We start from the raw sequence: 24,485 nt of genomic DNA, 5'->3' as shown, positions 1-24,485 counted from the left end.
GCGTCGCGATAGAAGATACAGAGGGTAGTTTCATACAGATACGATCTCGTTTGTCCACATTAGTGTAGGTTCCAATCGCTACCTGATGCTCAATCCATGTCCAGTGCGGCGTCACCATCGTCCGGCAACTGGCCAATCACTTCCTCCACTCTAGCAATCAGCTGGTCGATATCCGGCCGCTCGCTCGGCTCGACTTGCAGGCACATGCGTACGATCTCCTTGACATTTTCGCTAATGACCTCCTCCTTGGGCTTGTTGGCAGCTTCCTCCGCATCGACCACTCTCTGCTTGCCGCGCTTCGCTTCTGCAGGTCCTTCGTCAGGGAATCTCCAGTCTCCACCGAGAACGCAGAGCGACAAACTGCCTCCTGTTTCCTCTGACCGCGCTTCGAAGGGTGACTTGCCGACGAGGCAGGCGTAGAGCGTGCAGCCAAGTGACCAGATGTCGACTTTGGCGTCGATGACGGTTCCGGTCTTAACGTCGAATAGCTCGGGCGCTCGGTATGGCATGGTGCTGTGCTCGGCTGCTTGGTCTTGCACTTGCAGCGCCATTGCTCGACTCGTGATGGGTGTGGGAGCTGGCGCCAGCGATCCAAGGTCCATGACGATGGGCTGCACGCCAGTGTCCGAGATCATGATGTTGCCGGGCTTGATATCGCGATGCGCATACGATCGGGGCTCCCCTTCGGCAATCCCTTCTTGCGCGGCCATGACTTCGCCTTCCATGAGTGGATCTTGCTCCGCCGTCTCATCTTCTCTATCTCTTCTCTTCCGACGTGTGTTAGCTTGGACGACCTCCTCCTCCGCCTCGCGGTCCGCCTCGGCCGCTTCTTGCCGTACTTGCTTCGCCTTCTTCCTCGCTGCCTCGCCTCCCGGCGCCCCCTTGACAGTGTACTGATGCATTGCCTTCAAAGCTCTGCAGACCCCCAGGAACAGCACCATCAGCCTTCGTTCGGGGAATCGCGCCCGATTGACAAGATTGGCATTGATAGCATCCTGCAAATTCCCCCTCCTGTAATACGGCAGCAAGATATACACCGTCTTACTCCCCGCATCGCCTCCCCTATCGCTCTCCACCGCATGATCAATCGCACGTATAATATTCGGATGAGGGGTAAATAGGCTGTACGCCTCGACCTCTTTCAGCGCCTGCGACACGCTCTCCTGCCCAAAGGGACATCGGATCTTTTTTAAGGCGTAGTAGGTCGGGTCGCCAGGGGATTGCACGAGGTAGACGTAGCTGAAGCCGCCTTCGCCCAGCAGGCGCAGGATCTTGAAGGAGCGGCCGTTGATTTTCAGTGAGGGGTTGGAGGGGAAGCAGTTGAAGCAGGACTGCAGTTGCCAGATGCCGTCGAGGACGTAGTGCGAGAGCTGCGTGATGAGGCTAGGGGAAGACATGCTGAGGGGTGCGCGGCGTGGAGTGTGGGATGGGAAGTATAGAGGCGCGACACGGCAGGTGGTGGGTCAGATTTGACGAAGGTGGGAGTCCTGTGCCATGGCGTGAGCACCTCTGCTGTTGCTGCTCCTGACCTGGCAAATGATTCGTTTGCCAGCTGGCTTTGGGACGTCGGACGCTGGGAATGCGAGTTTGAGCCAATGGAGTTTGAATTCGAGATGACTAAGCCGTCAGGCTCCAGGCCATGCGGAAGGTGCAGACTACGAGTTGAACTGTTCACAGCAAAGAGGGTATACTGTGTACGCAGGGTGGTGGTGCTATTGAACTTTCGATGCTGATGGCGATTGAGAAGAAGCCATTGGCTGGAGACGCAGAGTCAGTCGTGGTCCCGGCGGGCACATCAAGTAGAGTCCAGCATCGTCCATTCACGTCCCCTTAGTTGCTTCCACTCTGAGCGAAATGTCAAGACACTCAGGTTACCGGCGAAGTGAGAGCGGTTGTTCAGAGGAAGTGGCATGTATTGCTATGGTTTGACGTCCTACAATCGCAATTGCTCGGAGTTGCTCGACCATCTTACTGGCATCGGAAACAACAAAATCATTCTGCAACCCGTGTCCAACAACAAAGCGTTCCACTCCTCCGTGTGCTCTCATCCAAATATACAAATCCCCCTGAAATTCCTTTCGCGTTGGCGTACACGGTCCGATCGATTAAATCGTGCCGTAGAGAGCGCCACGCAGGTCGAAATCGGCGCGCGACGCTTACTCGTCGTCGTTGATGTCGACGACGTACTTCTTCCACTTGCGCGCGGGCACGCGGCGGTTGAACATGATGTCCATCTCACGGTACGAGCGGCCCTTGAACTCGGGCAGGTAGAGGAAGGCGACGACGGTACAGATGAGGGCGGTGGCACCCCAGACGTAACCGCACTTGCCGCCGAGATCGCCCTGCTGGGGGTTGAGCATGTAGGACGCAACTGCGACTAACGTTAGTATTGGACGAAAGCAGGAGAAGGGCGGAGCGGAAAGACGTACGGAAGATGCAAGGGAATTCGACGATGTAGTAGATGGCACGGCCGAAACCGGTGGTCAAAGGCCTGAGGCGGATGGAGGAGGTTTCTCCGATCAGGGCGTAGGAGACCGGGGCAGCGCCAAGGGTGAAAAGGACGGAGACGATGAGACCCAGGGAAGCCTGCGCCAGAGAAGCTGCCTTGCCGCCGCCAACCGAAGCCGCAACACCGAGCATGATCAGAAGGAAGCAGTTGACGGCCGAGCCCCAGAGGTAGATAGGACGGCGACCGAAGTAGCTGGTGAGGACCCACGAGCACATGACCATGACCCACTGGAGGGCGGAGGTGATGAGACCCAGGGCGAAAGCTTCGTTGGAGCTGATGCCAGCCTCTGCACCAAGATCAGCATACGTCGTTAACTGCACGACTGACAATGGTGCATCACTTACGTTCGAAGAAGTAAACGGCTTGATTGGCGATGAGGTTGCCCGTCAGATTTTGTGCCGCGTAGACACCCGAAACAATCAGGGTACGGTAGAGGTTCGTGCCCTTGAACAACTCAAGATGGCTGGGTGCCTTGTCCGACTTCTCGAGCTCGACGACACGACGCATCATGGCCACGGTCTCGGGGATGTTCACCTGCGACTTGCGTCCGAGACGTCCGATTGACTTTGCTGCTTGGTCCAATTTGCCCTTTCGAACCAACCACCAGGGGGATTCGGGTGCCAAGAAAATGAGGATGGCGAGGGGAGTGGGGAACATCCATTGAAGGGCAATCGGGATCCTACCGAGCTGCGTTAGTCAAGGAATTGGTGGGATTGAAAGGATGAGGACGTACTTGTAGTTGCGCTCGTCTTGCCCGTTGCGGTACACGTAGGTGACGCCACCGACGATGATGCTGCCAATGGCCCAGAACATTTGCAACATCTGCGTCGCCGGGGCTCGGAGCTTGATGGGCACGATTTCACTGCAGTAGGCCGGGGCGTTGGCGATGAAGAGACCCCAGGGGAGACCCTCGATGATCTGAGCGGCGAAGACGAAGGGAAGCGAATTGGAGAAGTAGAAGATGAAGATGAAGCCGTTCAAGGCCATCAGACCCCCAATGAAAGTCCAGCGGTAACCGATTGCGTTGGTGATGGGGCCAGCGATCATGACGCCGATAAGAGCACCGAGCTGGCCAGACACCTGCAGCGAAGACTGCCACTTGGCCACGACGACCTTGCCGTCGACATTGCCCTTGCCAGTGAAGGGGACACCGTATTTGTGCACAAACGCCGGTTGGCCGAGGAAGTTACCGATGAGGAAGACATCGTAGGACTCCATGATCTGGAGGGGGTTAGCTTTGCGCCGCGTGTGGCGCGAAGAGGAACGAGGAACGTACGATGGTGCAGGAGAAGACGACAGCCCAGAAGGTAGCCCATGGGTAGGCACGCACGGCCTGCAGCACGGTCTGGTTGTGCTCGATATTCTCGGCCTCGATGGCGTCGGCCTTGTAATCCTGAATCTCGGCCTTTTCGGCGTAGATGGAGTTGTTCTTCTGGGTCTCCTCATCATGCTGATGCTTGGAGTCGAGTTCCCGCTCCATGGCTGCGGTGGTTTGCTATAAGCAAAGGGGTAAATAGGGAAGATGGGCAGTAAGATGCGTGGTTGGTGAAGGGGAGAAAGGACGCTGATCGGGGATGGGGGAGGGTGGGCCAAGATATAGACAGGGAAAGAAACGCGCGAAGAGGAGAGTGGAGACGGCGGGATGTGGGCGACACGTTCTGCGGAGGCGCCATTGCGGGGGTGGTTTCGGGATGCGGAGTAAGCTCGCCGGGTAAAACGGATGCCTGCCAGGCTAAAAGAGCGCGGCGGCTGGAAGTGTGGTAGTGGAGGGTCGTAGTTTAGCCGACTCGGTGGTGGCTGCCGCTCCTCCCGGCCAGCCACTGCACCGCGAGAACATGGCCCGGCCCTCTCCCGCCGCCTCTGCATCCAATCGCGGCCGCTCTGGACCCTGCAGGTTGGGTTGCTTTCATTAACCCGGGTATTGCCCCATGGGGTCCACGTGCCTCTTTTAGCCTAATCCCCTCCCACGCCGTCCGATGCGGGCTGCTCCTCGAGCCCGCCGGCTCCACCTGGCCCCTTCCAGAATGCCCTGCAGACCGTGGTAGCGCATTAAAATAACATTTGGCCCCTCCTCCGACACGTTGTGATCGTCCTTCGAAGCGATGCACAGATGTGTCTAGACCGGCCATGCACACTGATATAGGACAGCCCCGCTGCGCGCACGATTGTTGCGCAGGGTACAAGACTAATGCCACCTCGAAGGCGAGAGGCGAGGTGGGGGCCGCGGTGTCCTCGTGAGCTTCTTCCACTCAAGCCTTGAGTGGCTTTTCCCATTTCCGGGGTCCTCGTCCAATAATCCTTCGGCATTTGCCACCGCTGCCGTCGTCTCGTGATGTTGGTCCTTGCCACGCGCGCGCCCTTGTTCCCAAGCATTTTCCCCCCATCGCGTTTTATGGGAAGCAGGAACTAACCGAAAGTACTGCTCATGATTCCCGCATGGGTAATAAATCTTCGTTCTATTCTAACCGCAGCCTTCTCCAACTGCACCCGAGATGTCCCTTACACTAGACACACCCGTCGGCTTTTCTAATCAGTCGCTCAGACACGCGACGTCTCTCGCCGCTTAAATGCAGAGAGGGGCACTCAGCAGGCTAAGAATGCGATCCAGATGCTTCACAATCAGCCATGGCCCGCTCCGTTCACTTAATTCCTGTATTGGTCATTCTCGGCGATGCAAAGGAGACTGATGAGGAAGGAGCTCTCGCAGTGAGGTCCAGAGCAACTATCGATGAACGCGGCAGCTTTTTCCCGCCATGTATACGATACCACTAACCTCGAGCGACACGATGCGTTCTATCTACCAGCCGGCCCTTCCCGCCAACAAGCTCGCGTTCAGCGTCACCCCATCGCGAGGCCGCAGCACCAACCTCCACATCTTCAAGTCCTCCGGCGACTCGAGGTCTGTTCGAGGAGCAAATTCAAACGCACTCAGCAGACAACACAGGATGACCTTCATCTCCGTCTCCGCAAACTTGCGTCCAATGCAGCCCCGCGCGCCTTGCAGAAACGTCATGTAGGCGTTGCTGGTCCACGTCTTGGGCAGATTATCCCACCTCTGTGGGAGAAACTCGTCCGCCGTCTCGCCCCAGTACTGTGGGAGGCGGTTGATGGCGTTGGCCAGGACGTATACCGTCGTGCCCTTCGGGACGAAGTATCCGCCCAGGTAGTCATCCTCCTTGGCCTCGCGGACGGTCATCGGAATAGGCGGAATATACCTCAGGCTCTCTCGGCACACGTTGTCAAGATAAGGAAGGCGATCAACGTCGAAATCGTTGCTTCGATCGACCACGGTGCGGCGTGCCTCGCTGTCGAAAAGCTGCGGCATGTGCTCTCGGATCTCCTCCCGGAGCTTTGTCTGCACATCCGCATGCTTGGCTACAAGGTGCAGCGTCCATGCCACACCTGTAGCCGTGGTGTCGTGGCCCGCTCCCAGGAACGTCATGATCTGGTCCCGAAGCGTCTCGAAGCTGAGCTCGTCGGCTTGCGATTGCGCATTTTCGTTGTCGCGGATAATCAGAGACAGAATGTCCTTCGACTGCTTGTCCGCCTGGTCGTACTTTGACTCGATGATTGCATTGGCCTCGTCCACGATTATCCCCCGCGATGCCTGCATGTCCGAATTCATTCTCGAAGGGATGTGCTTGGTTGCGGGAATGAAGGACTGCAGTCCGTGCAAGATGCGGGAGCTGAGGTCGAAAGCGAACACCATCCTGTACGCTTGACGAAGCGGCGTCTCGGGATAATCCAAGGAGTTGAAATCTGTTCCGAAAGCTGCCTGGCCAATGATATCGAGCGTGGTCCGATTGAGCCATTCCAACACCTCGAAAGAGCTGGTCTTGACGCCTGACGAAAACTCCTCTTGCCACTTGTTGGCCAAGTGCATGCCTTTGCGCCAGAACCACGGAGTCAAGTCCTTGATCGACCGCTGGGAGAATGCCGGAGCAAGCGCTTTGCGCTGGCGGACGTGCTCGTCGCCTTCGGCAAGAAGCACGCCCTCACCCAGGATACGCAACATCCAGAGCTTCGCCCTGAGCGGCTTCGGGTAATTGTAGGTGTTGCGCAACGTCATGTGTTTGAGCGCATCGTCCTCCGCGATGGACAGACGTTCGTTCCCGAGCGGGAAGAAGTACCGGATGATAGGCCCATGTCGCTTGTGCCACTCTCTCTGAGGCACGCCGACTTCCTGGGTGATGATCTCTCGGAACTGGCCCCAGAGCGGAAAGCCGGGGACTGTTGGCACCTTCCGCAACGGCGAGATGTAGAATGGCCACAGCCACGACCAGAACAGAAGGTAGACTGCCAGCGACGTGGGTAAGAGGTAGGCGAGGTAACGACCGACAGGACCCCCGACCGTTCTCGATGCAAGGTACGCAGTCGCTAACGCTGCGAGGGTCGAGTGAAGCAGACTGAGTCGAAAAGCCATGATGGAAAGAAGTCTGCACCTTTCAAACGACTTGATGCTACACGATGAGGTCCTCTCAGCATGCAGAATTGGCAAAGAAAAGGCAGCTACGCGTGGACGCGGTATATGTCGTCAACATGTAAGCAAACGTCACTGCAGAAACGAGTTGAACACGCCAGTAGAGTCGCCGACGTCAGTGGTCCACCGTGTGACTTCTTCAACAGTACATCCGAGACGACAATCGTGGCCTGAACAGATCCTTCACCATAAAGGTGGGACCATCATCATCGAGGAACTACCAGACTCAACCAGCGTCCAATGGACAGAGACCGTGCCATTGAACGCTGAAAGTGCCAAAGCGAACATACGTTGAGTTGCTCGGCGATACCGCGGTGGTCAGTAATCCAATCAATTTGACATCACCTCGTCAATCTTGCACATGGAGGCAGGCTGCGGTCCACCGATATGCGCTCCAGCAAGCTCCTATTCCGTGCCTGCACTTGCCATTTCCGGCCATATCGTCGGCACGTTGAGAGGGCAATGGAATGGCATCGGCGGCTGGCCCGATGCCGCAAAATCGGCGGTGATGCGGGTCCGCGAGATTGCCTAGCGGACCCACCGGGAGGGCATACTACGCGTTGATCATCCATTCTTTCATCGATTTCAACACGTGCGAGCAGCAAAATCGTAATATCAAATCGATGGGCACCTCGTGTGGCCAGAATTACGTCAAGCAAGGCTTGTGCTGGCTCCACTCATAATTTTGCCAGCGGACCCACAGCCTTGCCACGAGCTAGACGTAATCGACTGACCATGTAACCGAATGCTCGATCTCAGTCTCTACAGCATTGCCTTATTACACGACTTGTCGACATGTACCTCGATGGTATGGAGGAGCAATAGCAGCGATGGCGACACTTCGTTCAATGGATGGCTTTGCCTCTTTCCTGCCTTACGCAAACGGCACAACAACAACCGAAACCCTACCAGCATTGCTAAACCACCGGATTCCGATCAGTCTGCCAGCCCTACCTCCGATATGGACCATTGTTCTCCTCCTACTCCTCGCCTTCAATCTCAAGAACATCCCGCTCGTCTGGCACTTTCGAATCGTCAATGCCTTGTCCAGCGTCCTGCCCAGCCAGCGCGCCTACACCCCACAAGATGCGCCTACAATCTTCGACGCCGTGGTCACCGAGTCCCACAGCCCGGTGATGGAGATCGATTTCAATCTGCACAAGTCCAACTCGACTTACTTCTCCGACCTCGACATTGCTCGCGCTCATCTTACCTGCACGCTGTTCAGCCGAGGCATTGAAGCCGCCCGATTCGCGGCCTACGATCATGTTATTGGAGGTGGCAATAAGCCTTTTGGGGCCCTGCTTGGAGGTGCTTCTTGCGCTTTCAAGCATGAGATCAAGCCCTATCAGCGGTATCTGATGTGGTCGCGGGTCTTATGCTGGAACGGAAAATGGTTCTGGATCGTGACGTGGTTCGTCGAGGCGAATGGAAAGGACAGCCCGGATCAAGAGAAGAAGGTGTTCGCCACCGGACTCAGCAAATGCGTCTTCAAAAAGGGTCGCAAAACCGTCAAGCCGGAGACTATCATGAAGCTGTCAGGCCTGCTGCCGGGACACGTAGGCGCCGACGACGGCACAGAGAGCCAGCACGACGAAACAGCCGCGAGCATCGAGCTCGAACGCCGCAGAGGTCTCGAGTGCGTCGACTCTCAAGACGGATTGGAGAAGCTGCACGACCGCTTCACACCGACCGCCAGCGTGCTGGCTCGGAAGCGCGGCATGGACTCCAGCCCGTTTCTCGCGCCCAAAATCGTCTATCTGTTCGGCGAGTGGTTGGGCGGCAGGATATGGCGGCTCTTCAGCAGGAGCAAGTAGATCGAAAACTGTTTGTGCAAATTGATTTCCCATGATGAAACCGCAGCCAAGATCCCTATCGTCACGTTAAAGGTCCAAAGTGGATACCGAGATCTTGATCGGCTTTCTTCATGCAAGCGCGGACTGGGTAGCCGATGTGCTCTTGCCGAAACGGGACTAGCTCGTCGGCAGCCTTGTCGGTGTGTAGCTTCACATGCTTTGCATGCGAGTTGTGGGCCATCGTTCGACGCCGGTGCTTTGGATGACTTCATTGCTTATCGCGTCAGTAATCAGTCTTGCATCCACATGAAAGATCACCACGCTCGTTCTCCACTAGATGGTGTGGAACACCAGCGCCAAACGGTAATACCGACCGCGCCGTAGCAGCAACTTTGACGGCTCAACAAAGAGGAATCGCACGGAACATGATATCATTCGATCGGCGCCCTGTGTCGCCGTTGCCAATGGCTTCGAAAGCTGAGGTAGAAAATTTCACAACGAAACGAGTCGCCCGTGAGATTCGGGGAAATGGGTTCCGGTGAGTGCTCTGAGCTCTTTGGCAATCTGCTGTGCGCACTGCGTGTATCCACGTCTATGTCTGTGTCTAAGTGTATGGTGTCTATGTAAATGTGTGATTTATCTTTGTGAATGGCACACAGCCATCTGAGGCATGCGAAAGCATCGTGCCGTCTATTGCGCCAAGGAGGCATCGACGTTCTCCTCCAGCGAAACGGGCTTCTTGGTCTCGGTCACCTGCTCGACGACCTTGACGTCCACCTTGTTCTCCACCCGCACACACTCTTTCGTAACCCGCTTCTCCGTCTTGACAGTCTTGTACGTGCGCAGGTAGAAGAGCACGAAAAGCACCAGGTACGAAGTGAGGATCACGCACCCGGACACCGCGGCAAACTCCTCTCCCTTGCACGTCCCAATATGCGGCAGCGAGGGGTAGTACGTCGAGGTAAAGTACGACCAGCTGGCAAAGTAGATGAATCCGAGGTCCAGCACGAACTGCGCAATCTGCAGCTGCGTGATGTACCGCTTCCACCAGACTTTGATGCCCCGCGCGGCTTGGAAGTAGTACCAGTACATGACGACGTGCACGAGCAGGTTGGCTGTGATGGGGACCCAGGACACCGGTGTTTTGCCGATGAGTTGTGTGTAGCAGAGTAGTGCCGTTGCGCCGTGGTGGTAGGTGTGCAGGAACGTGAGCGGCTTCTTTCGCAGCACGAGGAAGACCGTGTCGAGGAGCTCGATGTATTTCGTCACGTAGTTCATCTGTGATTCTCATTAGAAGGCCATTCTTCTAGTGCTATGGAGGGAGACTCACATAGTACAGTGTCTCAAGCGGCTGCGTCCACCCAGGTGATCCGCACACAGTGTCGAAGACGCCGAATCGTAGCAGTGCTGGGACAAGCTGTTCCATAAACAACGCCAGCATGATTCCACTGGCGATCGACAGCGAGAAGTTGTGCACCTTGAAAGCATTATTGAGTTCAAAGGGTTTGCGATTCCGCATCACTTCTCGACCACCGAAAACGATTGCATAGTAGGCCACGAGCAATGCAGCAGTCTCTTGGAATGTGGACAACGACGTTCGCCCACGCACGAATTCGAATTCCGACGGATTGAGGCGGAGGAGGCTCGAAGACACTTTGTCGAAGCTTGCCCAGAGGGGAGCGTGAGGGACGACATCTCGGGTGATGTTTGTGAGGGGTTGGAAGGAATCAGAAACGAACAGAGAATGCGTGGCAGTAATGTTGTCCATCATGGGCCAATGTTGGTTGCTGTTGCAGGAGATGGTCTGAGTATTTACTGGACTGTTTACATGGCGAACACTTTTTGTACTTTTCGACTCGCTCTCGGTCGCGGCAGCTCCGAGTGACGTCTGAAGCGTTGACAGACTGGCCGGTTGGAGAGCAAATGCCGACTCACAAGGAAGCCCGATGGATGCCCCGTGACGGGATGATCTCGGCGACCAAAGTGGAGCTGGTACGCTCAACGCAGGTAATGCATAATGGAGCCAGCGTGTGTGGATTGGCCATTTGCGGCATGGACATGACGATATGCGCATCGAAGGAGCGACAGGAGGTATTTACTCAGCTGCATCGGAGCCCTAAGCCTTGTACCCACTTGAACAACATGTTGAGACGATCCGTGTGCAAGGCGCCGATCAGACCCACCAGACCATGCGAGATATTTCGTCACTACGACAAATATTCTTAGCCGATCACTATGAATCTCGGGCCCCTCTGTTTTCTTCGATCAGACATGTACACGACATTGTTTCTCCGGAGGCAGTTCTAGGCTTGCAACGACACCTTGGGAAGCAACTCGTTCGATCAACAATGATTTTTCAGTTCCCAGCATCAGAATCGTCGTTCCACTTCGAAAGGCATGCGAGAGAAATCAGCAATGCCCAGGATGTGGAGCCACGCTACGATGAAGACGAGCCCTCAGTCGGGCGAGTGAGCATTATGAGCCCACCATTCTCGGCGGCATCATCAAACGATTCCATTAGCAAGGAGAAGCGTCAGGTCGAAGAAGACTACCCAAAGTCATGGGCGTTGGCATTCCTGCTCGTCGGATTATGTCTGGCCGTTTTCGTCATGTCTGCCGACCGGACTATCGTGACAACGGTATGTGGATAACATTTCAAACGCAAGACCTCCATCTAACAGATGATCAGGCGTTGCCGTACATTAGCGACGAGTTCCATTCGTTTCCCAGTTCGGGCTGGTACGCAAGCGCCTACCTGCTCACCTCGTCAGCGCTGCAGCCCACATTCGGGCGGATATTCCACATGTTCAATCTCAAATGGACATTTTTGGTGGCGATGGCGATTTTCATGGTTGGCAGCGCCGTCTGTGCCTCCGCTGCAAACTCGAACATCTTCATCGTCGGCAGGGCGATTACCGGCGTCGGCAGCGCTGGCATTCTTAGCGGTTCCTTCGTGACGATTGCACATGCCGTTCCGCTTCCCAAGCGACCCGTTTATACTGCAGGCATCGGGATGTTGTGAGTGAACCAAAGCCAATAGCCATGAGGATCTGCGGCACTGACAGCGGTTCCAGCTATTCGTTTGGCTCCATTGCTGGCCCACTTCTTGGGGGTATCTTCACGTCCGAGGTCACATGGCGATGGTGCTTCTGGCTGAATCTGCCCATCGGCGCCGTCACTATCTGCACCATGGCGGTCTTGTTCAACCCGAGAAAGCGGCACGACACGTCGCGGCTTTCCCTGAGACAGAAATTGGCACAGCTGGACATCGGCGGTGGCGTGCTTCTTCTGGGAGGCCTCACTATGCTCTTCCTTGCATTCCAGTTCGTGAACGAAGGTACGCCTTGGGGCGACGGGACCATCATTGGCCTCCTCGTCGGCAGCTTCGCTACCATTGCGGTCTTCGTAGGATGGCTGTGGCGGCGCGGAGAGGAGGCCCTGATCCCTCTGTCGATATTGCGCGGAAGGACGATGAAGTTTGCGTGCGCCAACGCATTTTTCCTCTACTCCACGCTATTGCTGCACGTCTACTACCTTTCCATCTGGTTGCAGTCGGTGATGGCACGGAGCGCCATTTTGAGCGGCGTGGACTTGCTCGCGTACATCGTGCCGACTGCGCTGGCGACCATTATCGCGGGCATCGTGACCACGAAGACCGGCTACTTCGCTCCACCGGCTTGGATTGGCTGCGCCATTGCCACGGTCGGTGCTGGATTGCTGATCACGCTGCACACCCACGAGAGCACAGGAGACTGGATCGGATACATGATTGTCGCCGGAGCGGGCATTGGTCTGGCCATCCAACAGGATTTCACGGCAGCACAAGCGGTGCTTCCTTTCGAGAAAGTCGCGATTGGGACCGCCACCATTACCTTCTCGCAGACGATCGGAGGCGCATTAGCCGTCTATGTGGGCAATATCATCATGATCGAAGAGCTGCGCGGCGACAGCCTCCCTGGCGTGAACATGGCGAAACTCATCGCCGCCGGCGCCACTGCATTCGAACACATGCTCTCGCCGGCAGCTCTTGCAGATGTGAGAGTGGCGTACAGCTCTGCATTGCGGGACGTCTTCATCACCGCGACGGTAGCGAGCGGCCTTGCCTTTCTCACCAGTCTGGGGCTGGAAATGCGTAGCGTGAAGGATGGCACCAAGTCAGCAGGCGCGAGTGACGAAGAGCGGAAGACAGGGACGAGGGAAGGAAATAGCCAGTAAACGATGATTTCATAGAACACGTGAAGTAGATTTACGAGCATAGGATCTCGGTGTTGCCGTCCGGGTCCGTCGTAATCAAACAGAGAGACCATCGGCTACATGGAATTAAGGTTGCCTAGCGTGTATGCTTAAGTCGACCTCTTGCAATCAGAAATCTAGCTTCGTCGTTTGACGTTTCCCGGCGATGTGGATAGCGAGATCCAGAGCAGGACCCACAGGAGCCACATCGCAGTATCCCAATTAAGATCAATCGGGCAGATCTCATTCGCATCCGACTACTCAATCCCTCAGTCGTCAATGATCAAGATGCAGATTGGGAAACCTCAGACCTGATGGGGCTAGTCGAAGTCAATCATCGGACATGCCGTGCATATGCCCCTTTCCAGCAGTTTCCGACCCGACGGAGCAGCGTGACGTGCACGTATTGTCATCCTCAAAACAATGGTCAGCCCTGGGTATGACGCAGCTCAACATCTTTTCAGAAAAAGTCCAATGGCTGTCGTAGTCCTAAACACACATCTCGCTGTGAGAATTTCGACGTCCGGCACATCATTATGTTGTTCAGTGGCATCTCCATCCTGTACCTCTTGCTGGCCGGCGTGCTCTACCTGGCCACAAGACTCGCTCTGCTAAAGCGGCACAATGCCCGTGAGGCGGCAGTGCGAGGATGTCTTCCTCCACCCAGCCCACCCGACCGCGGTCTGTGGGGAATCAAATCACTGAGAGCAAGCCTCAAAGCCACCAAAGACGGCTGGGGTCCCATATGGATGCATCAAACGTTCAATTCTATTGGAAAGGGCGTCCATACAATGCGGGCCCAGGTTCTGGACTACGAACTACTCATCACCCGAGATGCGGAGAACATCAAAGCGATGTTCAACACGCAGAGTGCCGATTTCGACATTGGTCCGCATCGGGAGAGGACGTTCAAATCACTCCTCGGTCTCGGCGTCATGACGAATCGAGGTGTAGACTGGAAGCATTCGCGAGAACTCATTCGACCGCAGTTCGCCCGTGACAACATTGCGAACTTGGCCATGTTTGAGACGCATGTGCAGTCTTTGGTCAAGCGCTTGAGAGTTGATGCAGGAGAGTGGACAGCGAAGGTTGATTTACAGCCTTTGTTCCAGAATCTGACACTGGATACGAGTACAGAGTTCCTGGTGCGTTGATCTCGCTTGCAGAGTCACTACCAAGCTGACTGTTTCTGTGTAGTACGGTCATTCAGCATCCACGCAAGATCCTGAGCAACGAGCCAGACTCCCAACCCTTGAAGGCCGGAAGGCGCCAGATTTATCAAATTTTGGCCATCACTTGGACGAGGCGAAACACGTACTCGATCGACAGGGCGCTCTGGCAAAGTACAGCTGGCTTGTAAGAGATGGTACATATTCAACCCATCGTCAGGCGGTGCATGACTTCGTCGACTACTTTGTGCACATGGTGCTGAGCCAGACGGAACAAGACAGCAAGATGGAGACATCCGACATCATGCGGGACAAGGTGGTGCTGCTCCGCGAGCTGATGAAAGCCACTCGCGACCCATTGACGCTGCGAAACGAGACCCTCAACGTCTTACACGCCTCTCGTGACACCACCGCAGCGCTGATAGGATGGATGTTCTACTTCTTCGCCCGACGCGAAGACGTCTTCACCAAAGCTCGAGAGGAAGTATCGGAGAGGTTCGCAGGAAAGGAGGCCGGCGAACTCACCTCCTCCGATTTGTGGAGCCTCTCCTACCTACCTCTCGTCGTCAACGAGACCATTCGCTTTGTCGGCATCGTGCCGATGAACGAGCGAGCTGCCGTGAGAGACACAACGCTGCCACGCGGTGGCGGCCCAGATGGCCGGTTCTCCGTCTTCGTCCCCAAGGGCGCACAAGTCCTCATTCCAACTTATTCTCTGCAGCACCGCGAGGACCTCTGGGGCGCAGACGTCGAAGAGTACAAGCCAGAGAGATGGGAATCACGCAAATCAGGCTGGGACTTTGTGCCCTTTGGCGGCGGGGCACGCCAATGCATAGGACGTGAGTTGCACTTTTTCGACCCGCTTGATCCACCCATACACTAACACTGGTGAAGAGCAATTTGCCCGTACACAAGTCTTGTACGTTGTCGTCCGGCTCTTGCAGATCTTTGATGACATTGAGAATTTGGAGCCGCCGGATGCTCCTATGACGATGCATCACACAATCGAGAATAGGCCGGGCAATGGAGTGCAGGTTAAATTGCGCTTCGCGGACAAGGGTGCAATCTCTTGAGGTTGAATGTTTCGAGGTATTCGGAGGGCGGTGCAGTGCAACCGATAGATGTGGTAGTAACCTCGAGACTACGTTCGCGAAATACGCGGCAGCGTTGCAATGATTCGTGAATCTGCGTGCGGCCATACCTAGCAGAACTCCAAACAAATTAGTCTGCTTGTGAGCCCGATCGTTTGGCCAGACACCGTAGGGCATCTCATAGACGACAGTCAATCACGCCCAGTGGGTCAATCGACGTCACGCGTCTCATATCGTCGATCAACAGAAATTGCACATGGCATGCGCGATGATGTTATTGGGGAGTGTATGTTTTCGATGATGTAGGCCAACAGCGCAAAGCTTCCTACTCAACGCAAAAGGCGGCTCCACAACACCCTGGCCCGACCCACTTGCACGATGCAGTCAAAGTGGTTCCCAAAGCCTCGGGTTCGTTGCTCAGCCGAATGATGTCTGGGCGCTCGTGGAAGTGCGATTGGCCGTGGTTTATCAACGATTCGACAAACAAGTCACATACGGATTACCACCGGCTTCGCATCTCTGGTCTAATTTCATTCTGTATACCTCACGACTAGCGATTGATACCAACGGCGTTTCCCGGAATTGCCTGGCCCAATCTTTTCGATACTGCAATCGTTGGAAACGACAGTACAATGAGCAACCGCAGCTTACCCCCCGAGATACTGGGCCTCATCATCGAAAACATCGCTCCGTCCGACGCCTGCATTGCTTTTCCAGCCTCCCATGTTGTAACTCGGACGCTCCACGCATGCCTCACAGTATCCAAAACGATTTCCTGGGTCGCACAGCGACAAATCCAGTCACGATGTCTCTACATCAACTCTCCATGGCGCCTCGACGGCCTGCTTCGAGCCTTGAAAGGCGATACCACTCATCGGGAACCCTTCGCCATTCCGCTGAGTCTGAAGATGAAGTCGAGTACATCGATGTACCTCTCTCCCTTCTTGGGAGACACAATCGACGATGCAGGCGTCGTCGCCAACATCAAAACTCTCTTCGCCTTCCTCTCCAATAGCCTACAGCGCTTAGTCATCAACATGCCTCTTCGCAACATGTCTCCCGAAGATCCCAGCGCTCCGAAGATCCAGCCTGCGCTGCGTGATGCGTTTGCGCAGTTGAGGAACCTGGACCAATTCGTCAGTGTGCAAGACGAGCTTTACCTCGATTCAAGCTCGCTTTCAAATCACCCGGCGGAGCCACAGGTATGGGCGTCGTGGCCGCGTCTGAAGCATCTCGGCCTCTACAATGTGGACATCCGCTCGCAGTCCGTACGCGAAGGTCTGAGAGCTCTCCCAGGTTTGGAGACGCTGGTTCTTACCCGACCGCATGGGCTCGTGGACGAAGAATTGACTTTGACAATGTCATGTCTCAACGCGTCTGCGAAAGTGATCATTATCAACACTCCGGAGGGGCATCGGAATGGTGTGTTCGGCCAGAAAGCCCCATCTATGATCGATTCGCAAGGAAAAGCACGTTGCGAGCCGAGTCATCACGTGCACGACTTTGGAAGACTGCATCGACTCGACGTTCCTAAGGAGCGAAGCACGCGTTGGACGTGGGGATTTCGACAAAGGAAGCGCTTCGATGACGTGACAACGTGTCAGCATTGGATGGAAAGGAAAGCACTAGATGGAACTCTCTGGGAATACGGGGATGGAGAGCCTCGACGAGCGTGCAAGTAGCTTCATGGCATCATTCGCGGCGCTGCATCGTAGCTATGCAGCCTAGAGAAGGTCAAACATGGTTTGCATTGTTTTCGACCGACATTTCATTGTATGTACGACTAAATTCTGTGTACGACTCCGCATGTATACTATCGATTCGTTTCCTCATTCGATCTTGCTTGCAACCTTTCCATTGGTACTAAGAACCACACTTGTTCCCTGCTGTGGTCAACCTCCCACGCTTGACAGCGCAGACTCGGCTCGGCGGGTAACTTCAAGCCGCAGTAGCCACGACCATGGTGCTGTTGCACACGGCGGCCGGATTGGACGAAAAGAAGGCGATGAAAGGGTACTGCGGGTATCCTCCACCGTTCGGATTGGCCGATCCCTCGGCCTCATTGTTAGGACACAAGTAGAAATGGCTCGTCGTCTTGTCGAGCGCCAGGGCACAGGCATGCCCGCCCGCGCCGGCAACCAGCGATAGTCCTTCATTTTCCACAGGGTACTGGAACACCGGCTCCAGCGTGAGCTGCGAGCTGTTGCGCGCAATGGCCGTTTGCATCGGTTGTTGCTTAGGGTATTGGGTCTCGTTGGCGAAGAGGTTTTGGTTGACGATGGAGAACACGCTCTTGGTTGTCTTGCCTGGGGAGGTGGTGCTGATGCCGAAGTAGATGTCGTTGGGACTGTTATTGGAGTGGTCGCTCAAAAGGTAGAGAGGGACCAAGGCTTTGTTGACGACGGCAGAAAGCGTGACTGCCATGGACCAATTAGATCGAACAGGATTGTCTTCTTTGAACTGAGAGGGACTCACAGCCTGATGCTTCGTTGAAAGAACATGGCTTGGCTTGGGCAGTCAAAGCCAACATTGCTGCAAGCAGCGAGCCTGTAATGAGCTGCATCTTGGATCTGTTTCGTACTGGAGGTAATGCTCAAAAGAAGGAATTGGAGATTGGAGCTCGTTGCATGTTCAGACGTATAGACGGTACGCTCTTAAATAGGGCTTCGGGCGGACACATGGACATGGCCATCCACTTCAGCTGGCCTGATGCTTAGCCTCGTTTACCATGAGAACGAGTCTACCGTGGAACTAGTTGATTAAGCTTCGACGGTGGACAGATATTAGGGCTGAACTGGCTTGTTTTCATCGGCTCTACGCCCCTAGATTGCGGCTCCGTGACCCACGTTTTCCTTGGCGTAGGTGTTGATCCATTGGACAAATGCAACACCACCCCGTGCTATAGCGAGCCTGTGGAATTCGACAGGCACCCGCTCTCGTTTCGTGTGCACTCCTTTGGCCGGGCTGGCTACCTAGGTACAATGGCCGTCTCCTCTTGCGGTGGTGAAAGTAGTCCAGTCCAATGATCAACGCTTCTGCTGGCGTCTTATAACTCCGTTAAGTCAATTTGCGCGCATTCACTAGCAACGGCACCATCCGCTGATTTTCGTCAATGAGGATTCACACGGCTTCTTTGCAGTATAGGAAGTTTCGTATTCTACAGCGCCAAGACAGCAGTGCTCGGATAGAGTAGTGCAAAAGGTTTGGAATCTTCGTGTTGATGCAATCTGGTTTGAGACATGAAAGTCACGCTATGTAGCCCACCCCCACGTGCTCATCCACATCTCGAAGGCTTGCGCTTTCTTATCCCCGGTTCACTCCGCGGGGAGGCGGGATCTGCGTGAGCGTGCCAGAGTACTTCTTGGATTACATGTGGTTGCCTGGACGCATCAACATTGCTGTCTAGCCTGGTTTGGGGTGATGATTCGTAAAACGCTCGCTTCACGTTACATCTAAAGGCTGTCGATCGCCGGTAGTTTACACCGCGAAACTTCCAGAGGGTGACATGGACGGTCACAGGCGTGAACGACCTTAAGGCACGGCTTCGGCTCTCCACCGACCCCGTCGGGAGTTCCACCGCCCCCGCCGCAGTAACGAGGCTTTCTGCTGCTGCAATACCCGACGAGTGCACGATCTGCGCCATGAAGCAATACTCGTTGCATTGGCTGTTTTCGGTGCGATCATCCATGAATCGGAGATGAACTCTTTGGCTCGATGCCCCGTTCAGCCTCCACGCTACTGGTCTCAACCCGCATCAGCCGATTCTTGACTACGATTTCGAACGAGCCGGCGGGGACCAATTTCTTTGGGGAGTCTGTCCTGGGGCATCGTCGGGACGAAGGGCGAAAGCCGCAGGACTTCGTTGGCCACAGCTAAGGCATTTGAGATCCTGCATGCTCGGATGCCCATTCTCCGAATCACTCCCCGTCCTGATTGGTAGTTGGCTACCAACATTCTCCTCGCGGAGCCGGTCTTGAACAGCGTTGTGCCCACTAGACCGCTAAATTAGTGCCATCATGGGGAAAGCAGCAGGTGAATGTTGCGAATGGGCAACGACGATTCACCCTCCCTCCGGCAAGGTCCAAGAGGGCGGGAGCAGACCATGCATGTGGGAGCACAAATCTAGTAGAGGCTGGTGCACACACGGCGGCCAGAGAAATGTGGCAAGGAGTGCAGAGAGGTCGTTCAGGGTCCGGATGTCCAGCCGTGCAAGCAAGCGAGCAATTCCTCTCAGCTGCGGATCGTTGTGGTATCCCGACGTGGTGCAAAACACGCACATGCTCCACAGCAGAATCTCATCAAACACCGTTCCCATCAGCGAGTCCCAGTCAGTCGACAGCATGGAGTGCCACTGTGCCTGGATCCCCGTGACTTGCGGCTGCGCGACCGGCCGCTCACCGGCGCTTGACCGCATGAGTGAACCCAACATGATCGCCGCTTGACGCACCAGCTGGGCGATCCGTGCGTCCACGGTTCCCTGGGCGACAGCACTCTGCGCCCTGCTTCCAGCCGGAGCGCAGGCCCCAATCGAACTCCACAGCTCCCTCATCCAGCGACTCGAGCCGGGCGCTGAAGCGTCCCAATATACAAGACTGCCGACGTGGAACATGAGCGAGGAGGGCAGGAGGTTTTGCGCTCGAAAGAATTCAAAGCCAGACGGAATGCTGCTGCCTCCCCGAAAAGCCCGATTGCCACACTCTCGACCAGAATAGGTGAACAGGGGTTCTCGGCGGTTCGCGTTCGAATCGGAGTCTAGTATAGTCGGGAGGGCTTTCACGTGGACACGACAAGCGACCGGGTCTCCGATCTCCTGTTACCACAGACGCGTAGAATTAGCAGGAGCGCGAAGGAGGGGTGGGTGGATGCACCAACCAATTCCCAGCCGATGAACAGAGCGATGCAGATGGCCAGGGCTCTAGGATCGTATGACCGTGATTCAACAGCAGCTCTGATGGTAATGAGGAGATTGGTCCGGAGCCATGTCACCATGGTTTCGTGCCGCCGTTGCTCATTTGCCACCGGGACACTAGTGGTGGTGAGTGTAAGCAAGGTATTGAAGAGAAAGCCGTCCAGGTAGAGGTGAGGCTTGATCATTCGCGAATCCAGAGCGCGAGCCACTTTGGGCATGCCCTGGGAGGTAATGTGCACTCGGGCACGCTCGAGATCTAAACACAAGCGTCAGATACCGGGAGCGGTCTTGGAGGGAGTTGGCCATACATTGATCGATGAGGGACGGCACGTCTACCACCCAGTCCGAAGAAGGGTCGTAGGACGTGAATGGATTCACTCTCGACGTAGCCACTTGTTGCGGAAAGCGTGGTGTCGCTGCGGCGTCATCTTCGTCTTCTGCGGATGCAAATCGAGGATAATGATCCGGTATGGAGTTTACCTGGGCGGACGTGACATCCACGACTGGACCCGGGCTGTTCTGTGCCGAGGGGAAGGGCGGGTAGGGAACAGAGACGTCCAGCTCGGCGCTCTCGCCCACGAAAGCAGCGTGCTCTGGTCCGGGAGTGCCTCTCGACAATCGCACCTTTTGATGCTGCAGGTGCGTGACATGGCTACGGATGGTTTTGCGCAAATTGCGTGTCTTGGCCTGGGACGGATGGCTGAAGGTGAGGAATTGCAGCGGCAACGGGTCTTCTTGATCGCGAGGCTCGATGCTGTGATCTCGCGAGCCGGCTAGGGGATCAGGTCAGACGAGTTACTCCCGAGTCTATGCAGCAACACTCACCCCGGCTGTACATGTGGTCAGGCCGCGCAGGACGCGAGCATTCTACCAATCATCTCCATCTTCAGGCCGTGAAAAGGTGTTGATTAAACGAAGATGGAAGTATTGATCGTTGAAGACTTATTAGAAGGGGAAAAGGCCAAGCTCTTATTTGTCATGTAGAGGTGACTTGCGTCCAGCGCGACTGTTAGTGGATCACTAAACAAATTGGCACTCGTGATGCTGTAGACTTGTGGAACGTTGCGGCGACGCCGAGGAATTGATCGACATCTTGTAGGGCCGATTTATTCGAGATTGACGTCAATGGATCTTTCACGAACACGTGGTCGATGCCGTTCAGCGCGCGTTCCAAAGCTCTGTCCGTGGGTGGTATGGTTCATGTCGACGGAACGCATCATCATGGAATGAAGGGTGTTACTGGCAGTGGGGATGCTTAAGAGAGTTCAAATCCGCCTTGCCCATGAGATGAATCCCTGTCTTCTTTGCTCGTCCGACCTCGGAAACAGATCGTCCCGCAGTTTCGCGCCTCAACGGCAGTACTTCGAACTTGGCCTCACACTTCTTCAAAATACAGCACACCAAATAGCACGCACGCGGCGCCGCAACAGAGGTGCAGTCGTGACGTCTCCAGAGCAGCGTTTTATGAGCCACTGACTGCCACACCGGAGTTGAGACCGTTGTCCCGCTTCCCCGGATTGGGAAGGGATAGACTACGAGCTTCCTAATTGCACGACCCTCCTTACTGCGGATTCGTAACATGCTAGCGACCTTGCACTACTGCGGGCCTTCGCAAAGTCGGTCCTGTCGTCACGACGTCTGTCTGCATCGTCTGGGCTTCAATGTCGATACCGCGATGCATGCTGGAGTCTAAGATCATCATCTCGCACCTCATGCCCGACTGAGGAATGTTTCATCCGATATGTCTCGACAGAGGCTGACCATACGATGCGCTGGAGGTGCAGGTGGCAACACAGATCCGCGGAACCGTGGCCAAGAACAGCAGGTGTGTACTTTACGTTACATGGTGCAAATGCTCAGTCATGCATTTGATCGACGCAATCCATTCAATACCATAAGTGCATGGCCTGCACTCGCATTTCTTTCAATCCGTTTTCACTCTCGTATTCTTTACTGCTCCACTCTCGATACCCGCGAACGAAATGGCAATAGCAAAAATCGAGCTGGAGAGCGGGTTGAAAGATGCCCACGAAATCACACAAGAAGAAACGGTCCAAGAAACGGAGATTGACGTGACGCATGCTCAACCCACGAGAAAACTCGAGGTGAGCCACTGAAGCATAGACATGGCCGAAAACAAAAGACCCTGATAGTCTCATTCGCAGCGCTTCATCAGCTTCTTTCCCATCTTCGGCTTTGCATGTACGGTGCTGGGATCATGGGAAGGCGTGGCTGCTGGATTCGGAGCAGGACTATTGAACGGCGGGCCGGTGGTTTTGGTGTATGGATACATCCTCGCCACCATCGGGGCCATGTGCATGAGCTGCTCAATTGCTGAGATGGCATCCATCGTCGTATGTCGGCAACGCATGTTACGAGAGACTGGCTTACTGATTGCTTTCGTACTTCAGTGTGTATCGGGTGGTCAATATCACTGGACTGCAAAGTAGGTGATCTCAGCAAGTCTTGATCGGACAGTGGAGTGTCCCGCGTGTCACTCTCGAGGGATTTGCTGACGCTTTCTCAAAACAACAGATACGCCCCCGCCGCCTCGAACTTCTGGGGCTTGATGCAGGGCTGGCTCACTGTGCGTCCTCCCGATAAGAGCAGCACTACACCCACACTGACAAGAAGCCCAGGTCTTTGGCTGGCTCGCCTCCGTCAGTGCTCTCCCTTACTTCGCCGGTACTCAAATCGAAGGCCTGATCGCTCTCAACTACCTGGGCTACCAGCCGCAGAGATGGCACGGCACGCTCCTGATCTGGGCCACAATGATCGTTCCAGTTCTGATCAACATGTTCGCTCGAAAACTTCTCGCACCGTTCGAAACGCTCGGCATCATCATGCACCTGTCTTTCCTTCCCATCTTCATCGTCGTCTTGGTGGTGTTGGCACCTCACAGCTCGCCGTCATTCGTCTTCACCGACTTCATTGGGGATCAAAGCGGGTGGACCAACAAAGGCGTCATCTTCAGCATCGGCTTGTTAACGTCGACATACACCTTTACCGGCTTCGACGGTCCACTACACATGGGAGAAGAAGTTAAGAACGCACGGACTGTCGTGCCACAAACTATGGTCCTCGCCGTCCTCACCAATGGCATCATGGCGCTCGGCTGGATGATCTGCCTGCTGTTTACCATCGGGAATGTTCAAAATGCTCTCACTACGCGGACCGGATATCCGATCATCGAGATTTTCTACCAGGCAACTCATTCGCTGCATGGAACCAATACTTTGATGGCCATGTTGATGCTGACGGGCTACGTCTCCTTGACCAATTCGCTGGCTTCTGTCTCTCGACTGACTTGGGTAAGGATTGTGAATGCTGCATGTTCTTTGCCAGCGATCCCGCTAACATTCAATCAGGCATTTGCTCGAGACAACGGACTCCCATTCTCAGCATTCTTTGCATACGTGGGCATGCCCCTACCCGAGAAACATCGCAAAAGCACACAACATCTAACACGACACACAGGTTTCACCAAAATACAAAATCCCCCTGCGCGCACTAGGACTCATCGTAGTCGTCGTCTTCCTCCTAAGCTTCATCCAGCTCGGCTCCACCGTGGCATTCCAGGGTATCATCTCGCTCTCCACCCTCGCACTCTACGCCTCGTACACGCTCCCAATCCTGTTCTTCACCGTCCACAAACTCCGCGGCAGGCCGATCAACTACGGCCCGTGGAAGATGGGACGGTACGGCGTTCTCGTCAATTTCTTCGCCATCGCCTGGGGTGTTTACAGTTGTTGCTTCCTGCCGTTTCCCCCGATGCTGCCGGTTGCGAATCCTGCGGAGCTGAATTGGTCTGGTCCGGTGTTTGGGTTTGTCATCTTACTTGCACTATTGGATTGGTTTCTGCGAGGACGGCGGAAGCATTTCACTCTGGATCGGGTGCTGGAGGAAGAGGAGGTATCGGGAAGTGGAGATGGTCGATAGAATAAGAAGAGGTAGTTAGACATGGTTCAGACGCCACTGCTGAACGTTAGATTCGGTCGACTTTCCCATTGATTGCAAGACTCGGTTTCCATCAAGGCCTTCGTTCCCGTCTCGTTTGTGTTGTTCACGACGCAATGCGTGAGGTTGCTTCTGACCAGGATGGGAGACGATCGTCACATCAGCCACTTCAGCCGCAGGCTGACTCCGGCTAAGATCGTCTGGCCACGCACCGCGCCTTCTCCGTCTCCGTTCTTCTACTAAACGCCTTACAATCTTCACTTTCAATCAAAACATGTATAGAGCTGCTGCCACGCGGTATTTCCACCCCAAACTTGGCGACAATATCTGCGATTGAGGCC

The 24,485-nt window shown here is 55.2% G+C and overlaps 12 protein-coding genes across 12 annotated transcripts; 6 read left to right on the top strand and 6 right to left on the bottom strand.

Moving 5' to 3' along the window:
* Nucleotides 1-22: 22 nt before the first annotated feature.
* On the bottom strand, nucleotides 23-1,562 carry BDY17DRAFT_298606 (kinase-like domain-containing protein). Its single transcript, XM_033733768.1, has one exon. It carries the CDS (start codon nucleotides 1,395-1,397, stop codon nucleotides 90-92), a length of 1,308 nt encoding a protein of 435 aa, XP_033589055.1. The 5' UTR covers nucleotides 1,398-1,562; the 3' UTR covers nucleotides 23-89.
* A 338-nt stretch (nucleotides 1,563-1,900) lies between these two features.
* BDY17DRAFT_298604 (putative maltose permease MAL31) lies at nucleotides 1,901-4,095 on the bottom strand. Its single transcript, XM_033733767.1, has 5 exons — nucleotides 3,786-4,095; nucleotides 3,243-3,730; nucleotides 2,854-3,188; nucleotides 2,430-2,795; nucleotides 1,901-2,371 (listed from the first exon to the last, which is right to left on the bottom strand). The coding sequence occupies exons 1-5, from the start codon at nucleotides 3,987-3,989 to the stop codon at nucleotides 2,157-2,159; spliced, it is 1,608 nt and encodes a 535-aa protein (XP_033589054.1). The 5' UTR covers nucleotides 3,990-4,095; the 3' UTR covers nucleotides 1,901-2,156.
* Nucleotides 4,096-5,306: 1,211 nt separating this feature from the next.
* Nucleotides 5,307-6,932, bottom strand: BDY17DRAFT_252035 (cytochrome P450; the record flags this gene model as incomplete). The annotated part of the gene is made up of 1 exon (XM_033731217.1): nucleotides 5,307-6,932. One exon carries the CDS (start codon nucleotides 6,930-6,932, stop codon nucleotides 5,307-5,309), a length of 1,626 nt encoding a protein of 541 aa, XP_033589053.1.
* Nucleotides 6,933-7,948: 1,016 nt separating this feature from the next.
* On the top strand, nucleotides 7,949-8,542 carry BDY17DRAFT_240992 (uncharacterized protein; the record flags this gene model as incomplete). Its single annotated transcript, XM_033730370.1, has 1 exon — nucleotides 7,949-8,542. A coding segment is annotated over one exon (594 nt), but the record flags the coding sequence as incomplete, so codon positions are not given.
* Nucleotides 8,543-9,475: 933 nt separating this feature from the next.
* Nucleotides 9,476-10,553, bottom strand: BDY17DRAFT_324760 (elongation of fatty acids protein 3; the record flags this gene model as incomplete). The annotated part of the gene is made up of 2 exons (XM_033737260.1): nucleotides 9,476-10,063; nucleotides 10,116-10,553. 2 exons carry the CDS (start codon nucleotides 10,551-10,553, stop codon nucleotides 9,476-9,478), a joined length of 1,026 nt encoding a protein of 341 aa, XP_033589051.1.
* Nucleotides 10,554-11,262: 709 nt separating this feature from the next.
* On the top strand, nucleotides 11,263-13,000 carry BDY17DRAFT_251654 (major facilitator superfamily domain-containing protein; the record flags this gene model as incomplete). Its single annotated transcript, XM_033731193.1, has 3 exons — nucleotides 11,263-11,424; nucleotides 11,475-11,803; nucleotides 11,860-13,000. The coding sequence occupies 3 exons, from the start codon at nucleotides 11,263-11,265 to the stop codon at nucleotides 12,998-13,000; spliced, it is 1,632 nt and encodes a 543-aa protein (XP_033589050.1).
* A 172-nt stretch (nucleotides 13,001-13,172) lies between these two features.
* BDY17DRAFT_298600 (cytochrome P450 family protein) lies at nucleotides 13,173-15,561 on the top strand. The gene is made up of 2 exons (XM_033733766.1): nucleotides 13,173-14,163; nucleotides 14,216-15,561. The coding sequence occupies exons 1-2, from the start codon at nucleotides 13,555-13,557 to the stop codon at nucleotides 15,068-15,070; spliced, it is 1,464 nt and encodes a 487-aa protein (XP_033589049.1). The 5' UTR covers nucleotides 13,173-13,554; the 3' UTR covers nucleotides 15,071-15,561.
* A 154-nt stretch (nucleotides 15,562-15,715) lies between these two features.
* Nucleotides 15,716-17,013, top strand: BDY17DRAFT_160702 (uncharacterized protein). The gene has a single exon (XM_033729715.1). It carries the CDS (start codon nucleotides 15,911-15,913, stop codon nucleotides 16,958-16,960), a length of 1,050 nt encoding a protein of 349 aa, XP_033589048.1. The 5' UTR covers nucleotides 15,716-15,910; the 3' UTR covers nucleotides 16,961-17,013.
* Nucleotides 17,014-17,057: 44 nt separating this feature from the next.
* Nucleotides 17,058-17,966, bottom strand: BDY17DRAFT_354062 (uncharacterized protein). The gene is made up of 2 exons (XM_033738245.1): nucleotides 17,754-17,966; nucleotides 17,058-17,695 (listed from the first exon to the last, which is right to left on the bottom strand). The coding sequence occupies exons 1-2, from the start codon at nucleotides 17,839-17,841 to the stop codon at nucleotides 17,217-17,219; spliced, it is 567 nt and encodes a 188-aa protein (XP_033589047.1). The 5' UTR covers nucleotides 17,842-17,966; the 3' UTR covers nucleotides 17,058-17,216.
* Nucleotides 17,967-19,152: 1,186 nt separating this feature from the next.
* On the bottom strand, nucleotides 19,153-20,534 carry BDY17DRAFT_160634 (uncharacterized protein). Its single transcript, XM_033729711.1, has 2 exons — nucleotides 20,151-20,534; nucleotides 19,153-20,088 (listed from the first exon to the last, which is right to left on the bottom strand). The coding sequence occupies exons 1-2, from the start codon at nucleotides 20,403-20,405 to the stop codon at nucleotides 19,339-19,341; spliced, it is 1,005 nt and encodes a 334-aa protein (XP_033589046.1). The 5' UTR covers nucleotides 20,406-20,534; the 3' UTR covers nucleotides 19,153-19,338.
* BDY17DRAFT_160678 (uncharacterized protein) lies at nucleotides 20,143-21,201 on the top strand. Its single transcript, XM_033729712.1, has one exon. The coding sequence runs from the start codon at nucleotides 20,404-20,406 to the stop codon at nucleotides 20,962-20,964; it is 561 nt and encodes a 186-aa protein (XP_033589045.1). The 5' UTR covers nucleotides 20,143-20,403; the 3' UTR covers nucleotides 20,965-21,201.
* Nucleotides 21,202-21,916: 715 nt separating this feature from the next.
* Nucleotides 21,917-24,345, top strand: BDY17DRAFT_160680 (putative amino acid permease). Its single transcript, XM_033729713.1, has 7 exons — nucleotides 21,917-22,292; nucleotides 22,353-22,541; nucleotides 22,599-22,633; nucleotides 22,723-22,774; nucleotides 22,827-23,498; nucleotides 23,556-23,603; nucleotides 23,665-24,345. Exons 1-7 carry the CDS (start codon nucleotides 22,170-22,172, stop codon nucleotides 24,124-24,126), a joined length of 1,581 nt encoding a protein of 526 aa, XP_033589044.1. The 5' UTR covers nucleotides 21,917-22,169; the 3' UTR covers nucleotides 24,127-24,345.
* The last annotated feature ends 140 nt before the right edge of the window (nucleotides 24,346-24,485 follow it).

The sequence above is a fragment of the Neohortaea acidophila genome, assembly GCF_010093505.1.
Source record: "Neohortaea acidophila strain CBS 113389 unplaced genomic scaffold BDY17scaffold_6, whole genome shotgun sequence".
Lineage (NCBI taxonomy): Eukaryota > Fungi > Ascomycota > Dothideomycetes > Mycosphaerellales > Teratosphaeriaceae > Neohortaea > Neohortaea acidophila.
This window is presented reverse-complemented; position numbering and strand designations above follow the sequence as displayed.

Coding starts and splice junctions, on each gene's coding strand:
- BDY17DRAFT_298606 (XM_033733768.1), bottom strand. CDS start 1,397: ATGTCTTCCCCTAGCCTCATCACGCAGCTCTCGCACTACGTCCTCGAC.
- BDY17DRAFT_298604 (XM_033733767.1), bottom strand. CDS start 3,989: ATGGAGCGGGAACTCGACTCCAAGCATCAGCATGATGAGGAGACCCAG. Junction 2,796..2,853: donor AGCCGTTTACTTCTTCGAAC/GTAAGTGATGCA, acceptor ATCTTGGTGCAG/AGGCTGGCATCAGCTCCAAC. Junction 2,372..2,429: donor CGAATTCCCTTGCATCTTCC/GTACGTCTTTCC, acceptor CGTTAGTCGCAG/TTGCGTCCTACATGCTCAAC.
- BDY17DRAFT_298600 (XM_033733766.1), top strand. CDS start 13,555: ATGTTGTTCAGTGGCATCTCCATCCTGTACCTCTTGCTGGCCGGCGTG. Junction 14,164..14,215: donor ATACGAGTACAGAGTTCCTG/GTGCGTTGATCT, acceptor GTTTCTGTGTAG/TACGGTCATTCAGCATCCAC.
- BDY17DRAFT_160702 (XM_033729715.1), top strand. CDS start 15,911: ATGAGCAACCGCAGCTTACCCCCCGAGATACTGGGCCTCATCATCGAA.
- BDY17DRAFT_354062 (XM_033738245.1), bottom strand. CDS start 17,841: ATGCAGCTCATTACAGGCTCGCTGCTTGCAGCAATGTTGGCTTTGACT. Junction 17,696..17,753: donor TTTCAACGAAGCATCAGGCT/GTGAGTCCCTCT, acceptor GGTCCATGGCAG/TCACGCTTTCTGCCGTCGTC.
- BDY17DRAFT_160678 (XM_033729712.1), top strand. CDS start 20,404: ATGCCCTGGGAGGTAATGTGCACTCGGGCACGCTCGAGATCTAAACAC.
- BDY17DRAFT_160634 (XM_033729711.1), bottom strand. CDS start 20,405: ATGCCCAAAGTGGCTCGCGCTCTGGATTCGCGAATGATCAAGCCTCAC. Junction 20,089..20,150: donor TGTTCATCGGCTGGGAATTG/GTTGGTGCATCC, acceptor CTGTGGTAACAG/GAGATCGGAGACCCGGTCGC.
- BDY17DRAFT_160680 (XM_033729713.1), top strand. CDS start 22,170: ATGGCAATAGCAAAAATCGAGCTGGAGAGCGGGTTGAAAGATGCCCAC. Junction 22,634..22,722: donor CAATATCACTGGACTGCAAA/GTAGGTGATCTC, acceptor TCAAAACAACAG/ATACGCCCCCGCCGCCTCGA. Junction 23,499..23,555: donor CTGTCTCTCGACTGACTTGG/GTAAGGATTGTG, acceptor ACATTCAATCAG/GCATTTGCTCGAGACAACGG.